The following is a 16,724-nucleotide window of genomic DNA, read 5'->3' on the forward strand; positions in this document are numbered from 1 at the left end:
CATCCACGTCTCTGCAAATGACCCATTTTCGTTCCTTTTTATGGCTGAGTAATATTCCATTGTATATATGTACCATATCTTCTTTACCCATTCATCTGTCGATGGGCATTTAGGTTACTTCCATTACCTGGTTATTGTAAATAGTGCTGCAATGAACACTGGGGTGCATGTGTCTTTTTGAATTATGGTTTTCTCAGGGTATATGCCCAGTGGTGGGATTGCTGGGTCCTATGGTAATTCTATTTTTAGTTTTTTAAGGAACCTCCATACTGTTCTCCACAGTGGCTTTAGCAATTTACTTTCCCACCAACAGTGCAAGAGGGTTCCCTTTTCTCCACACCCTCTCCAGCATTTGGGACAGCAATATTTAGATAACACATTCCAAATTTCCTTATAGAGACTCTCTTTTCTTCCACGGGATAGGTTGTTTTTAAAATTTCATCCCTGAAGTGTGAAGACATTCCAGGAGCTCAGTAGAGCTACAGCCTCTTAAGTAGCAAACAATTCTTGTTTACCCACTAACGAAACCCGGAGCAAGAATTTAAACATTTTCTTATGTCTACGCTAAGTATTTTTCTCATGCTAAGAAAATTTTTTCTGTGCTGACTATTTTTAGACCCAGAGAACTTCAGTGTATTAGTGGTTCCTGAGAAGTGTTCCACTAACCTTTTGCATGTTTATTACTCAGGTGTTAGAACTTACGTGGATCCCTTTACGTACGAAGATCCCAACCAAGCAGTTCGAGAATTTGCCAAAGAAATCGACGCATCCTGCATTAAGATTGAAAAAGTCATAGGAGTTGGTACGTGTCTGTGTCTATAAGCCTGTTTTCTTTGTGGATATTAAATATATGTATGTGGATTATATAAATGCATTAGAATGTATTGTATGTGCCTGTATATGTAAATATCTGTGTACCTGAAATTTCCTTGATCTACATAAAACACCAGCACAGTGCCTACTGTATAATAAGCACTCAACAAATGTTAGCTATTGGCTGTTATTCCTTCTCCTTGAACGTGTTTCTGGTTCAGAGTCAGTTCTTTTTCTCTCCCAAAGGTGAATTTGGTGAAGTATGCAGTGGGCGTCTCAAAGTGCCTGGCAAAAGAGAAATCTACGTGGCTATCAAGACATTGAAAGCTGGTTATACAGACAAACAGAGGAGGGACTTCCTGAGTGAGGCCAGCATCATGGGACAGTTTGACCACCCAAATATCATTCACTTGGAAGGCGTTGTCACCAAATGTATGTGCGTCGCTCCCTTTACAAAGCCAAGTTAGAAGTTACTGGCAAATTAAACACACATTTTCTTTCCAGGGAAATGACAGATGGAGCAGACCCACTGATTGCTAATAGGAGGAAATCAGTGCAGGACAAGTCATTAATCTTGTAGTCATTTCTAAATGGGGGTATGGTGTAGGCTGATACCCTATTTCCAAGGCAGCTTGTGTGAGATTTTAGCGAAATTAATATTGCAGATTTTTGGTATGCCTTGCCATCCTTCAAATCTTTGCTAGACCAAACTGATTGTCACAGGATAGGCGCAAGCAGATGGTAAGCAAAATAAATTTTAAGTACTTTTCATATAAAACACAACAAAACCTCACCACACCTTATGTTCGAAGCTTGGGTTCCAGATGCAGGGAGTGCACCTTGGTCATCTGTTATATTGGGGGATTTGCTTGTCTGCTCTGCCTGATTTATGGAGCTGCAGTTGCAGTTCAGCACCTATTTCCAGGAACACCTGGTTGCATCTTCCTTTTTTAGTCCATTAACATTCGCTCAGCCCGTGAAGCACGCTTCAGTTAAAATCCGACACAGCTCAAAAGATGCATTTTGCGAAGCAGGCCCTGAATACACCTGTAAGACTGGCCAAGACCAACTTGTACAGCACCACATGGACAGGGCAGCTGAAATGGTTACTATTGAAGGTGGCTCCGTTCCAGAAGCCTTAGTACCTATTATAGTTACTACAAGTCAAGGATCTTGTAAGCCTGGGGCTGTGTCTCCAGGACAGCCAAAGAGCCATTTAATTTGATACCAGGTGCCTGGGAAAAACGTCCTCCATCAACCGGTGCAGCGTGGCTGCCGCAGTGGGTGAAATGGAGGTGTAAACGTTGGATGTTAGGTCTGGGGCAAAGGGGGCAGTAAGACACAAGGGTACACAATCTTTAGGCAGGGAAAATTTGGAAATTACTAAAAAGTGAGAGCAGATATATACTAATTTAGAGGTCCTCAAACTTGAACATACATCAGAATTCTGGAAAACTCATTAAAACACTTTCCTGGGCCTCATCTTCAGAGGTTTGATTTAGTGAGTGGGAGCCCATGAGTTCCCATTTCTGAAGAGCTCAAGGTCAATCAAGCTATAGTCCCTGGAACCACACTTTGAGCACCTTTGGCCTAGTGACCAAAGATTTACACATCATCTACTGCTAGTAAATTATGAGGTCTTGACTAGTTGCTCAAGTTCTCAGTTTCCTCATCTGTAAAATAGAGATAAAAATGGAATGGAATATTTAGCATGTTTGCCATAATGCTTATTTAGCAAATTAAAAAAAAACACAACTAAGTGTTAACTGGCATTATTATGTCTTAAAAAGTACATCTTTCCCCATCTTTGGAATCCTTCAAAAAAGGAACCTTGATGCTAAGGGTATATAAGTTTTCACCAAAGGTGAAGTCTATAGTTAGCATAGAATAGCTCTATTTGCTTTTTAAGATGAGTTTTACAGACAGAATATTTTTCCTGTGGCCTGTGGAGCTGCCCAGAGCCCTTCACTACTTTAATTAAAAGATAACATTCCCTTTAAATACTTCTGCAGGTCCATTTTCTCAAAAGGAGGCTCTGTTCAACTTGGGGTGTTTTTCCTGGGGCAGACAGTGATTTTTGTAGCACCTCTGCAGAAGAGGGAAGAAACGGGATCTTTGTGACCTCTAAAACCCATGGCTATTACAGCTGTAACTGTTACAAACGACTGGATGCATTTGCATAATGCACTTGTCACTGAATTAAAATGGTTTAAAATTTCCACCAGAGGAGCCATCCCCTTCCCCCCACCTTTCCGCTCCCCATTGCCTCCCTGCCTGTTCCGGGAAAGGGTCTGTCTCTACCCTGGAGCCCAACCTGGACCCATTTCATAAGCCCCTCTGTGCTTACGGAGACATTCATCTTTATTTCTCTTGTAGAGCTCATAAATATTCTGACAAATGGATACTTTTCATAAACAAAAAAATGGAGAATAATTGTGAAGATAGTGCCAACTGTCAGACTAGGGAGGGGTGAGGGTGAAAGAGTGGGAGAGTGTGGATTCATGACTGGACTTCCTTGAGTAACTTTGTAAATGGACAGGGAGACTATAAATTCTTGCCAGTATCCCGCGGATCTTCTCCTTGCTTCCCCACATTTCCAGAGGGATCTGGTGAAATGGAAGTAGGTGTTAATGCACCATCAGGGGAGTCACCCCTTCTCATGAGTTGACAAAGTATCATTTGATTGAGGCAGGTTAATTAAAACTCATTTAGATGCATTTGTTCTGTGTGGTCACAGATGCAGAGGGTAAATGAGTCTGAGGACTAAAGGCTTCCTAATAATATTGATGGAGGATGGAAAGGTGTACGGGGACCACTCCCTCCAGCCAAGGGGAAAGAGATTAGAAGTGGTTTTGACTCATCCTTTGGTCTACACCGAGATTCCTGCTTTTTTCTGCCTGCTTTCATTCATCACTTGAAAATTAAATGTTCGTGGTGGTGTTTTCTAATCCAACATTTTTGCCTCAGAAAGATTTCTTAGGCACGGTACCAAATGTTCAATCGAAGAACAAATTGATAAATGGGACTTCATTGAAATTAAAAACGTCTGCTCTTCTAAAATTTTGCCTCTGAAATGAAGACACTTCTTTCCCCACACCAGTACAGAGTCTCATCTGATAGGGGCTCTGGGCGGGAAATGTACTCGTTTAAAATAATTCTGGGGGCTTTCCGGCAGTGGCACAGCCCAGCCCATTTTCCCTGACTGGATGTCTACGTCCAAACAGTCCACAAGGACAGCAATGAATGTTTTTGATTTTTCAAACTAACATTTTATTTTCCTCACAGGAACTCTTCTGTTCTCTTGGCTTTACCCCTTGCCTTAGTAAAATATCGAAGATTTACGCCCCACTGCCACAAATACCCTTTAGAAAGAAGGAATTTCAGACCTTGAGTGCATTGCCAGGGATTAAGAAACTAAAGAATGATCCTTATTTCCTAAGGTCCTCAGAAAGAAAACCAAAGTGAAATGAAAGTGTTTCCCACTTCTCTCAAAGCTTAAAATCATTCTGATTTCTTTGCTTAGAGAAGGGAGAAGGGCACACAAAGGTTCTAGTCCTGAATTAAAATCGCTGCCTAGGATGAAATCACTTATTGACCCTTTTCTGTGATTTTGTTGTTGCTGCTGCTGAGGTTGGCAGCTTAAGGAAGCAAATAGACTGAGTTTATTTATAGGTAGGAAAAGGGAAAAGAAAGGATATAGCCCCTGGCCTGAGTGAGGCAGGGGGAAAAGCTAAGATGGTACATGCTTGAACTTTAAGATGAGTCTGGGTAATGAAGTATCCAACGTAGCTCCCAGAAGCTTGGGTTCCTCTAAATAGGTAAGAAAAAAAAAAGTTTCTCCGTTCATGATTCCTTTAGCATTGTACAAGTGGCTCTTCTGGGGACAGAATTAATTAATTATCTTAAAGATTTTTTTCTCCTTTAAACGGGCCATTTATCTCCTTCTCCATTTGCTTGAGAGAGCAAATACCCATCCACGTGCTCCCTGGATACCAGAGGCCACTTTATTAAAGACCTTGTCAACAAGCCACCCAAAGGGTTAACCTTCCAGATGGAATTTAAACCTACTCGTCCTTTTAATATTTCATTCCTAGCTCCCCACAGCTGAGGCATAAGCTTGGCTTGTTTTAATTAAATTAGATCGCACAAGACAGGTGTCCTGGCAGGAAAATTGCGCACAGCCCATTTTTATCTCATTAACTGCAGTGCTCATCAAGGGTTTTGTGTTTTTCTTTCTGGAAACTCTAGGTAAACCAGTAATGATCATAACAGAGTACATGGAGAATGGCTCCTTGGATGCATTCCTCAGGGTATGTGACTGCTTTATATTAAACCCAAGAATGTTGGTATTTAGAAAACTCTAACAGACTTCGAGTATTTGTTCTGTTTGGTTGTATTCATGGACTTTTTTCTAATGAGGCAAAGGAAGAAGAGGAGAAATAGAGAATGATGTGATTTTTAAAGGCTCTTCAATAATCCACGTACAAGGAGGGTAGTATTTGATTTATTCTTGTATCGTGGGGCTGTTTGAGCCATAGATTCATTACAGTTGGATAATTTCCATCTATTACAGGAAGCAAACCCAGCTCCTAGGATATACTCTACTCATGAATTAGTGACTTCGGTCAAAAAGGCCCGGAAATCATATTGAGTTTCACTGCACACCGGATACAGATATCAAAAAAGATCCAAGTAGTGAATGCCTGGTGAAAATTAATTTGGCCTAATGCTAATGAGATTGTACCTTATTTCTTTCCTCTGCAGAAGAATGATGGCAGATTTACGGTCATTCAGCTGGTGGGCATGCTTCGTGGCATTGGGTCCGGGATGAAGTATTTATCTGATATGAGCTACGTGCATCGAGATCTGGCTGCACGGAACATTCTGGTCAATAGCAACTTGGTCTGCAAAGTGTCTGATTTTGGCATGTCCCGAGTGCTAGAGGATGATCCAGAAGCAGCTTATACCACCAGGGTAAGAAAGGTTTGTGACCTCTGGGCTTTGACTCTGATGAAACTGTTCCTCTCACTTTGATGTTTTAAACCCTTTGTGATTTTTACAAGTTTCCTCATCCTTCAGAGCCCCTTCCTAGCCATGCATCCATTTTTAAACCATGTTTCCAAGAGGGATTTTGAAACAGCCGCTAGATGTGTGACCACTTTACAAAGCCACAGGTTAGAGCGTCACTTATTATTGTATTTTTTCACACTTAATCTACCTTCCTTCCTTCCTTTCTTCTTGTTTGTTTTAGATTTTCTACTTGGTTCCTTTTTATTATTTAAAAAAAATCTTATTTTAAACAGGACAGAACACTATTTCTAGTCGGCTGCCTACCGAACCTGAGAATGTATATACAGGGTTTATAAAACATTTGCACTACGCAAGGTTTCCCGGTATCTAATGGCCTGCGTTTTACTACTGGTAGATAAGCCAGGATTAAGGCACAGTTAAGAGTTATCAGTATACAGTTAATGGCTATGCTATCTTAGCCGGACAATCTGAATATAAGATACTAATGGAATAAACACAGAATCATAAAAGTTATTGGCCATTAGGGCTGACACTGTTAAAATCAACATGAAGCAGACCAGCCATTTTCTTCTTTGAATGCTCACCATTTTGCATCTACAATGGTAAGCATTGGGGTTTTTTGGTATAGTTCGTTGGGTGTGTGTGTGTGTGTATGTGTGTGCATGTTTTCTGGTAGTGTTCAGTTTCTTGGCTGTAGTTTGATTCTTACACATAGCCTCTTCTGAATTCACAGTCCATTCATTCAGGAAAGAATACATCCTTGTCCATGCTAAAGACTTTTTATTTTTCCCCAGTAGTTGGAGAAAGGAAAGTAAAAGGAAGCTTCTAGAATGATACATTTGTATAGCCAAAATATTTAAGGAAGGCAGAAGGCAGCACAAGTGTCTTGCTATATGGAACAAGCATAAATGTAATACAGTGTGTTTTCAGAGTAAACTGCAGTGAACCAATGCAATTTGCAGTACAATTTACTGCCCTGTTTAGTAGCTCTAATAAAGCAAACTTTTAATTGATGTCCTCTTGAACACCTTAAGGGTCTGAACTGAAGTTGAATTAATTTCCCCAGATTGAACCCTAAGAAATTTGAAACTCCATTTAAAAATACCTTGCACATAAGCATAATCAAACAAGAGACATTTGAGACCTTTAAACTTTTCTTGGGTAATATTCAATTGCTTTACCATTTTTGCAGGATTTTTTTAGAAAAGTAAATAATAATCAAAATCTGGCCCTCCTGCCATTAAAGTTAATAATGGCTCTAGCATCTGGTATTATTTGACTTCCTCTAAGAGCCTGTTTAGCGTATTATCTTCTAGCTACGTTGGTCATGTTTCTCGTGCTCTATAGGAGTTGGATGACAGTGGGATGGATAGAAATGTTCATATTTAACTTTTTGAGGTCATGATTTCCAAAGCAGTATTAAGTATTGCCTTTGTGCTGCTGGGTGAGAGAATCTGACAAGAAGTCAAAATTACTGTCAGCTGCACATCCATTGATATATACCATGGATAACATGTGTATTTTGTAAAACCTAAAATGTCCTTTCTTCTACAGTATTGCCTTAAGTAGAGCTCATGTAATAGGTAGACTTTTTAAAAAAATAATTAAACATATTAGTTGCTTACTTCCCTGTGACTAAAGAAAGCATATGAGAACTGTCTCAACCTGGAAGATTTTAGTTAGAATAAACAAATATCCTGTTATTGTTTGGACAGCTATCTCAGGAATGCTGTTGCCCTGCTTAGCAAACAGTAACAACATTCAGAAACTAGAATGGCACATCAGTGTACTTGGGGGATAACCTAGAGCTTGGATGTTCACAGGGTGGCAAGATTCCTATCCGGTGGACTGCACCAGAAGCAATTGCCTATCGTAAATTCACATCAGCAAGTGATGTATGGAGTTACGGGATCGTCATGTGGGAAGTGATGTCGTATGGAGAGAGACCCTATTGGGACATGTCCAATCAAGATGTGAGTCTTTATGTTCTGAAATATATGTCTTTGCATTAATGTATGATGGAGTGAGTGTTGAGCTTGAAATGATACATTAAACTTAAAATTCTTAATACAGATGTGTCTAGTAATCTAGCTAAAACTTAGAGTCCTGGATTTCCAGTACCAAAATTACAAAGCCTTAATGGTATAATATGGGAGATAGATAGATAGATAGATCGGTGCATAGCTTGATCGAGTAGTGATATGGAACAGTACTTTTACTTGGTTAACTTTCAAACCCATACTGAAATAAAATTAAACCTTGAATTTTAAGAAAATGCAAGGATATCTGAAAAACACAGATTTCACATGAGATGAAACTGACATGAAAGGTTTATTGGAAGAAAATTCGTGAATATTTTAAAGCTGGCAAAATTGTAATTAGAGCTTGCCCCTTGAGGACTCTAAAATAAAGCTTCACTAAATGACCCTTTGTAAATTATACACATCCCTTTAAATGTACCATCTGGACTACTTTGTAAGGGAGTATCCACAATGCCTCCAATTTTAGAAAAGCGTTCAATAATGACACTAATAAGATTCCAGAGTAATAGAATTTAATTACAAACATCTCCAGTGAGAAAGGAAAAAAACAAACCTAGACCGGGGTGGGGGGGATCTTCCTAGAACACTTATTAGCTAATTCTGGGAAGGTGTTAGTTAGTTCTAGAAGGGTTGGAAATCAGAACAACATGAAATGGCCATTTCTTGAACTTCCCTAATTTTTTTATATGAGAGGTAAAATATTATCATAGAGTGTGTTTACGAATGTGTGGTATTCAATTTATCGATAAAAGTTGTATTTTTAAAAAAGGTTTTTTTAAAAAATTTTCTCGGATGTGGAATGTTACCTGATCATCTGCCTTATCCTGAAACAGCAGGATGTTGCAAAACCTTGACAATTAAGTGAAAAACCAGGTGCATTCGAGAAATAAGATGTTGCCTTATCAGTAGGAGAATGTTTAGAGCAATACAGAAGCTGATGCATTCTGTGTCCAGTGGGGCAAAAAGAATTCTCTAACCGGAATAAGAGGAACAGTAGTGTTGACACGGTAGTATCTATAAATTATAAAGGAAGGTTCATAGCAAATAGCAAGAAAGACAGCAGCTAGCATAACTGATAGATAATTACAGGCTGGAGACAGACTATGGGAGTGAACAGTGTGTAATCTATTGTTTGATGAGATTATGCAGACACCATCAGGTACCTTTCTTGTATAGTAACATTTGGTTTTGAGTTAGAGACATTCAGAGGAACAAAGACCAACAACCTAGAAGAAGGAGTAGTGCCTGTATTTACTTATTTGATTATTGGATATTTAAGCTTTTCTTTATTTCAGTTGAGAGTGGTCCCAAATGCTCATAAGAGCAGAATATCTAAAGATGTTGTCAGTTTTCCCACTCTAAATATTTTCAGACCTATAGCTTTGACAGCTTCTATATTATATTAAAATAATTTTTTGGTTTAAACTTTCAGTTGTCTGCCTTTATCCGTGAAAAAGCATCTGAAGCCAATTCTCTCCCACAAATAATATTGATCTATCATTCACGTGTATTTGTCTCTGCATTGGAGTCTGTATAGAACAGGAATCTACAGGAAATGTAACCGGAGAATTACTTTCATGGGTAGAATTCATTTGGCATATGGTGAATGGAGTCAAAGTAACTGTTAAGAAGATGTCAAATTTATCAAGTTTTTTGTTTGTTTTAATCCTCGGCCTTCCCCCCCCAAAAACATTCAGCAGTAAACTGAGAAAATATGCTTTGTTCACCCACAAGCCATCTTCCAAGCTGGCAGTGGATTGGGAGCTAGTGAAAGAACACTAAGAAGTCTGAGGGTTTGTCACAAATTGTGTTAACCTGGCATCAGCCCAATGTTGCTTGCGTTCTCATCCATTCGATGTAAAATGTTTTCATCAAGTCCAGAGTCAACACCGTGCACCTGGAAAGAGAAAAGAACGTCAGAGGATCAAACTGACCTAATGTCATTGCCAGAAATAAATAGAATCACGTTCAGTTAGATAGCATATAGAAGTCTACTTTCGAAGGAGAAGTAAATTAATACTAATACACTAGGAGGTTGGCAAAAAATACATGGGAGAAAAGGGTTCAGAGGGCTTAATAAATCACAAGATGATTGTTAAACTGAAACAGTATCCTGGTTAAAAGAACCACAGTTATACTGGTACATATAAACTGGACCCAACTGAATTGATTATTTTCTCTTGAAGGCCAGTCATTGAGCAGTAATAGACCCGCCTCAGGGGGACTCTGTCATGATCTCTGAGATGGCTGCAGCCAGTGGTGGTCTCACTAGGAGCTGTCATTTTAGTAGGGGGAGAAAAAGGACTGATTTAAAACATTCAGAACTTGTAAAAATCCCCAAAGAAAATCACCTCCAGAATCTCATAGGATACCCGTAAACCCAGCTTATGAGTAGCCAAGAAATTAAGAAGTAATTCCCCTTTTGAAATTTGGCGTGAGTCATATCATATTGTGTTATTGGAATTCACACCCTGAAGAAGGGGGATTTAGAGAAAAGCCAATAAGAAATGCTGTAATACCTGTGAAGATAGATTAGAAAAATTAGAATTAGAAGAAAGCCCGTGGAATGATTTATGGCTTATTAGGCAGGAGGCCCGCTCTGGGGGGGAGACCATTATCACCTATCATTATCACTTCTTTCCTTAGATGTGCAAGGGTCCTCTTTAAAATATAAATGCCCCAAGGAAGGTTTTTATTAATTATTTTAAAATTTTCAAATCTAGTTTTGAGCGCCTTTAACAGGGTCAGTTGACAGCCAACTGAGACCAAGAATGAGATACAGAATTGGTAAACTGGTGTATTTTGGTCTTCCAAAACTAAAAATGGCGGCGCATCTGGAGGGGTTGAGGAATGTGCTATTTCTGAGAGAGGTAGTGTCTTCTGGATTGGAAGGTCTGGAAGTTGGGCTCTGGTATTGACCCACCAGCTGTCTGAGTAAGAGTACAGAGGCTTAAAGTGATGCAAAGGGACTTCTGTTTTGTAGGCAACTATTAATGCTTCCTAAGGAATGCCTTTAACACTAAGCTAGAGTCTCTTTTGCTAAGAGTGTTTAGCTGATAGAAGAATGAGAGGGTCATCGCCCTGTGGTCTCTGGAGGCCAGGCCAACACCATGTGGTTGATCTGATTAGGTTCTAACCACTTTGGAACATTGATGCTTCTTCACTTTGGAGTTTCAGATGGGCATTTTCTACCATTTGAGAAGCCCTCATAGCAACAGCTGGCTTCCCTGCCCTGTGGCCAGCAATACTCAGGTCCAGCTCTGGCTTCTGTGAAAGAATTGGAGCCGTTCCCATGCTCAAGCTTGCTGGCAGCTTCATGGACAGGAAACTTGCTGAGCAGGAGGGTGAACCTCTAACAACAGCTTGCTTGGCAGCGTAACATACCATTCTGGGTTTTTGGTTTTGTTTTGTTTTTTCGATAGGTGATTAAGGCCATCGAGGAAGGCTATCGGCTGCCCCCTCCAATGGACTGCCCCATTGCACTCCACCAGCTGATGCTAGACTGTTGGCAGAAGGAGAGAAGCGACAGGCCTAAATTTGGGCAGATTGTCAACATGTTGGACAAACTCATCCGCAATCCCAACAGCTTGAAGAGGACGGGGACCGAGAGCTCCAGGTCAGCCGTGCTTACTTAATACTGATGTATGAAAGAATACATCAGAGATGGCAGGCAAGTGGTGACTCACTTCAATTCCCGCCTTCTAGTCAGAGGCCACTTCACAGCTGTCTGCAGCCTGGGTGGCTTCTTCCTCCTTGAGTATTTATGGTAGTTCTTTTCACCATTTTGAAGACCCTAGTACTTGTCAGGCCTCAAACAGGAGTCAGAAAAACAAATTTAAAACAACAACAACAACAAAGGAATAGCTCAAGTGCTTATTTTGTGAGGCTGGACCTGAAAACTTAGGAAGATGGATGAAATGTACTTTTGGAAGATGGTCAGGTTACTAGATGCTATATTTTGAAAGGGGAAGGAACATGGAGTTAGGAAAAAATAAGAATTCGAAGACATCTTTTAAGTCGACTTAATAAAGTGTGAATTGTAGCAAGAGATTCCTGGGTTTCAGTTCTTAAAGTTGCTCTTTGCTGAGTCTTTCAAGAGGGGAAGGAAACAGGACCAAGATAAAAACTGATCAAGTTACAAAGCATGCAGATGAATATTTGAGAAGAGTTTTAAAAACTAAAATGATTGAATCACCTGTAAAATAGATAGTTACTTCATTGAAAAGAGCAAAAAGAAGCATTTCAGTCCAGAAAGAAGATAAAGATACCGCAGGTCTTATAATTAATTCAGTAGGAACTTTTCTACCTGGAAATTGGGCTTTACTGGTATAAGATCCAGGATACCTAGATACCAGTCCCATTGACCATTGTTAGGAGTTAAATGGTTTAAGAAGACAGGCATAATAAGGTGAGGTGATTCAGGCCCGCAGGAGGAGAGGCAGCTACTCATCTCCAGATCTGTGCTTCTCAAAGTCTTCTCTTTCATCAAGACCCTGAGTTAAAGGTAGGAAGACATTTTCCTCATAGTATCCAAGCCCTTCCAGTCTTGGCCAGCACTAGGATGCTCTCCTCCAGTCTTTTTCTTGAAAACTTAGCCTACAGATTGGAGGAGAAGGAATACGCTTACCATTAACATATGTGAGGAAAAGAATTGCGAGTGAACAGCAGAGATACCCTGTGTTCTCTCAGGCTTTCAGATCGTGTACCACTAGCTACCATACAAAGAGTTAATGACCATGCTCTCCTGAAATAACGCTGGGCTGAATTCACATCTTCCTTCTGCCACTGGTAGCTATGTGACCTAAAATAAAATCCCCCATCATCTCTGGTCTATTTTTGGTTCTTCTCTCCTCCCAGAGGGTGAAAATAGATGGCACTAAGGCCTCTTTTCCAGGTGTAGCTAGTTTCTTTTATTCCAAAAGCTAGTTTCTTTTATTCCAAAACTCCTCCAGCTTTTTATCTCCAGCTACAGATGCCACGTTTTTTTGTCTGAAGGTTCTTTGGTACTTGGGGCTTCTCCTGCTGGTATAAACTCTTCAGTTGCTAACATTGTAGAATGTGTGATTTGCACCAAAGTACAGAACAAATTGGGCACACTTTTCTCACTTCTAGATTTTTCTCATTGACGGTACTTAAGAGCTTTGATGCTTCTTACTGCTTGCTGATAATGGAAGGTAGTAAAACATGGTATGTGATTCAGCACAAAATTAGGCAAATGTCACACTGTTCCACAAAGAGCACAAAGACTTCCAGAACAAGCTTGGGAATGACCCTTAGAGTTCATTCATTACTGAGTAAGGGTATTTTCATTCTAAGGTCATTTTGACCTTGTCAGGTACCTAGAGCCTCCGTGTGGCCCTTTTAATGCTTTGGCTTAAAGTTAGAAGTAAATGCAAACTTTTGGTTTTTGTTCATTCATATTCCTGGTAAACATTCAACACTAATATCTAAAATTCTACGTGGCAGTGTTTGTTATTGGCTCAAAATTGGGAAAAGAATGAAATCTTGATGATTCTTACCATAAAAATCTGCAGCATTTTACTCAGAAAATCGGATTTAATTGAAATAATGGAGAAAAAAACAAAGGTCACAAAGACAAGCTGTTATTTGAACACAAAACTGATTGATAAAGCAAGTCTTTATTAACATATCGATATAAAAAAAGAAGTAATGTGAATCAAGGTAATTTAGGTAACAATTAAAATGAAAAATGGATTGGATTAATTCTACTATGTAGAAAGTTAAGCCACTAGAGGGACTTAATTTTGTTTTTACAAGAAAAGGATTTTTTTGGTTGAAAATTCAGTAGTGATGATATAATTCCGATTTAAATGTTCGTATTCAAGCAGCGTAGTCTCAGGGTGAAAATCAGGTCAAAATGTTAAGATCAAACACATTCTATAATTTCTAGGGAAAGGGAGTTCAAGAAAATAGAACTTAACAAGTAGCAAGGTTGCTATACAGGTAATTATAATAAAGGTGGTATAAAATACCCTGTTAATGTCTACCTTATGATTATTATGTAGTTTGAGATGAAGATGACTATAATTCTCTTAATAAATACTTCCCAGAAATACATTATTTATTGTGTATCAATATCGTGAGGGATGACAGAATACTTGCCTTGAACTCTAGTCCCTCTTGACAGTGATCTAATGTAAAACACCTGGCCTGAGAAATGCATCAACTAATAAATAAGTTAATAAGAAGTGCTTGGAATTTGTTGAAATGATTCTTTTAGGAGCCCCAGCAAGGGAAAACGAGAAGCACATTCCACAATCCAAACAGTGATCAAAGTGGCTATTCTTCCTGCCAGTCTTGGCACACGTGCTGGTCAGGCTGCATTGATTAAAGAGAGGATTAACTCCCTGCTGTCCCAAGTTTGTTTGAATGCACTGAGCCTGCCTGCAAACCTGGCTGGAAGCATGCCGGACTTGAACTCTCGCTGTTTTCTCTGCTTCCATCAAGTCTGGCAGGTTGCAGGCTCACAGTTTTCCTTACTCATCCTTCACTAGGGTTTCCATAGTTGCTGAACTAAAGTCTGTGATATTCAATGCTGGCAGGGACTGGACCCTTCCTTCAAAGACTGAGCTGGTTTCAGCCACAAGGGCTCCCCCAATCTTTACCACAGGCTAGGATGTTAAAAGACCTGCTCTGATCCTTAATGCATTAAGAGGTCCACATAAAACAAATGTGGGAAGTGAAGTTAAGAACAAATAGGGTGATTGAGACATGCTTTTGCAGCCTTATGAAATTAGGGGCGAAAAATCACATGATGACATTTGACGCTGGTGATTCCATCTAAAGCCCATTCTTGGTGCTTCGGTTCCCCTCGCCTGTCTTAGACCATTTGACTTCTGAGTCAGGCTGTCTCTCTAATAATTCTTGTCTGTCTACACTTGCTCGTTCCATTTCCAGACCTAACACTGCCTTGTTGGATCCAAGCTCCCCTGAATTCTCCACCGTGGTATCGGTGGGCGATTGGCTCCAGGCCATTAAAATGGACCGGTATAAGGATAACTTCACTGCTGCTGGTTATACCACACTAGAGGCTGTAGTGCACATGAACCAGGAGTAAGTACTCAGCGATGTAACACAAAAGGGTAAATCTAGATTTCATAGTATTTTGCTTCTTTTGCTTTGAGCTGCATAAGCATCCTACTCATTTTTTAAAAGAAAAGAAAACTGGAATGCCTTTCATTTTGATTGACTGAGTGTAATTTTGCACAGCCTCTATAAAGCACCTACATTGTTGCATTCAATTGCTTAATTAAACATTTTAATACACCTGCCTTGTTGTGCTGTATTAACCGTGGCTGATTCAAATGCATGTCTGCATGAAGCCCAGAAAAGAGATGCTCAGCCCTCATCACGTTTTCCTCTCCCACTTTTTTCTCCCCCTACTTACAGTGACCTGGCCAGAATTGGCATCACAGCTATCACACACCAGAATAAGATCTTGAGCAGTGTCCAGGCAATGAGAACCCAAATGCAGCAGATACACGGCAGAATGGTTCCAGTCTGAGCCAGTATTGAATAAACTCAAAACTCTTGAAATTAGTTTACCTCATCCATGCACTTTAATTGAAGAACTGCACTTTTTTTACTTCGTCTTCGCCCTCTGAAATTAAAGAAAAAAATATATCTGCAGTGTTGCTTGGTGTACAGATTGCTGAAACTGTGGGGCTTACAGAAATGACAACCATCATTTGAATTAGACCTGGAACAAATTGTTTCTCTGAAGTCCATCCATCCATCACCAATTTGTAAAATACATGTACCTATATAAATAGAACACCGCCTCCGGTTTCAATGCCGTATTTGCTGCCAGACACTGAGCTTCTCCAAGACATCCTTGATCTTCTCTCCATTTGGAATTACAACCGTAGTGTTTTGTTTGTGGCATAAATTACAGTCCATCCTTCTTTCACTGGAATGAAGACCATGTCCATTTTTGAAGAACTCAGTTAAACTTTTAAGGCTTGGTTCGTACCGGGGATAAAACCTAGGTGAACGTCACGTGACTCACAGTGTTGCCGCTTGGTGCTCGGGCCACCTGGTGGATTATGCAGACACGCGGGGCTGGAGAGAAAAGGAAAGCGGATTTTAAAATAATAATAATAATAATAATAAAACCCAAGCACCATACCCCCTACCTGGACAAACGAGGTCTGTTTCTTTGTGCCATATAAGTCTTATCTGGGGACTCTACAGACTTACCGTAACTACCTTATGGATAGTGGATTGTGACAATCTTGTGTAGGGAAGTTTCATACTTTCCTCCTTTAAAGAAGCAAACCCAAATCTACAAGGTAAGGCAAAAGAACCAGCAATGAGTCCTTCTCCAATGAAAGCTTTTTTTTTTGAAACTTTATTTGAAACACTGAGCAGTAAATATCTTTCATGGCTATCAGGTAGTTTGGTTTTTTTTTTTTAAGATTTCAGTCCTCTTGACATTGGGAGAGGAGACCCAAAGCCGTATGGCTTCTCTACTGTTCTTCCAGGAAGAAGTGAAATAGGAACTATATGAGGTCAGGATGGCATCTAGACCTCCACTGGCTGTGCTTTCTTTCATACTATGAGGGTCCTCTTGTCCTTTGGTGCCCTTCATTCCTGCCACAGATGCCTACTGAGCATCTTTGGGGTACTGGGTAGTAACCTCTAACCTTGTGGGGTCATGCACGTGCCCCATTCTTTGGAGAATTTGCTTCAGTTAAGGAGTACTGGAGGGTCTTTCCATGAGTTTCATTTTTTTCCTTCTTTTTTTTAATTTAATTTTTATTTTATATTGGAGTATAGTTGATGTACAATGTTGTGTTAGTTTCAGGTGTACAGCAA

The 16,724-nt window shown here is 39.8% G+C and overlaps 1 protein-coding gene across 1 annotated transcript in view; it reads left to right on the forward strand.

Annotated features, from left to right (window-relative positions):
- Positions 1 to 15,623, forward strand: part of EPHA4 (EPH receptor A4) — a 135,943-nt gene extending 120,320 nt beyond the window's left edge. The window contains exons 10-17 of the mRNA XM_082658173.1: positions 689 to 802; positions 1,060 to 1,245; positions 5,062 to 5,123; positions 5,578 to 5,787; positions 7,668 to 7,817; positions 11,309 to 11,502; positions 14,805 to 14,960; positions 15,297 to 15,623. Of these exons, the coding sequence (XP_082514299.1) occupies positions 689 to 802; positions 1,060 to 1,245; positions 5,062 to 5,123; positions 5,578 to 5,787; positions 7,668 to 7,817; positions 11,309 to 11,502; positions 14,805 to 14,960; positions 15,297 to 15,411 (1,187 nt within the window). The 3' untranslated portion in view covers positions 15,412 to 15,623. The remainder of the gene's footprint in view (positions 1 to 688; positions 803 to 1,059; positions 1,246 to 5,061; positions 5,124 to 5,577; positions 5,788 to 7,667; positions 7,818 to 11,308; positions 11,503 to 14,804; positions 14,961 to 15,296) is intronic.
- Positions 15,624 to 16,724: the final 1,101 nt, after the last annotated feature.

This window comes from Grampus griseus (genome assembly GCF_964374135.1).
Source record: "Grampus griseus genome assembly, chromosome: 7".
Taxonomy (NCBI): domain Eukaryota; kingdom Metazoa; phylum Chordata; class Mammalia; order Artiodactyla; family Delphinidae; genus Grampus; species Grampus griseus.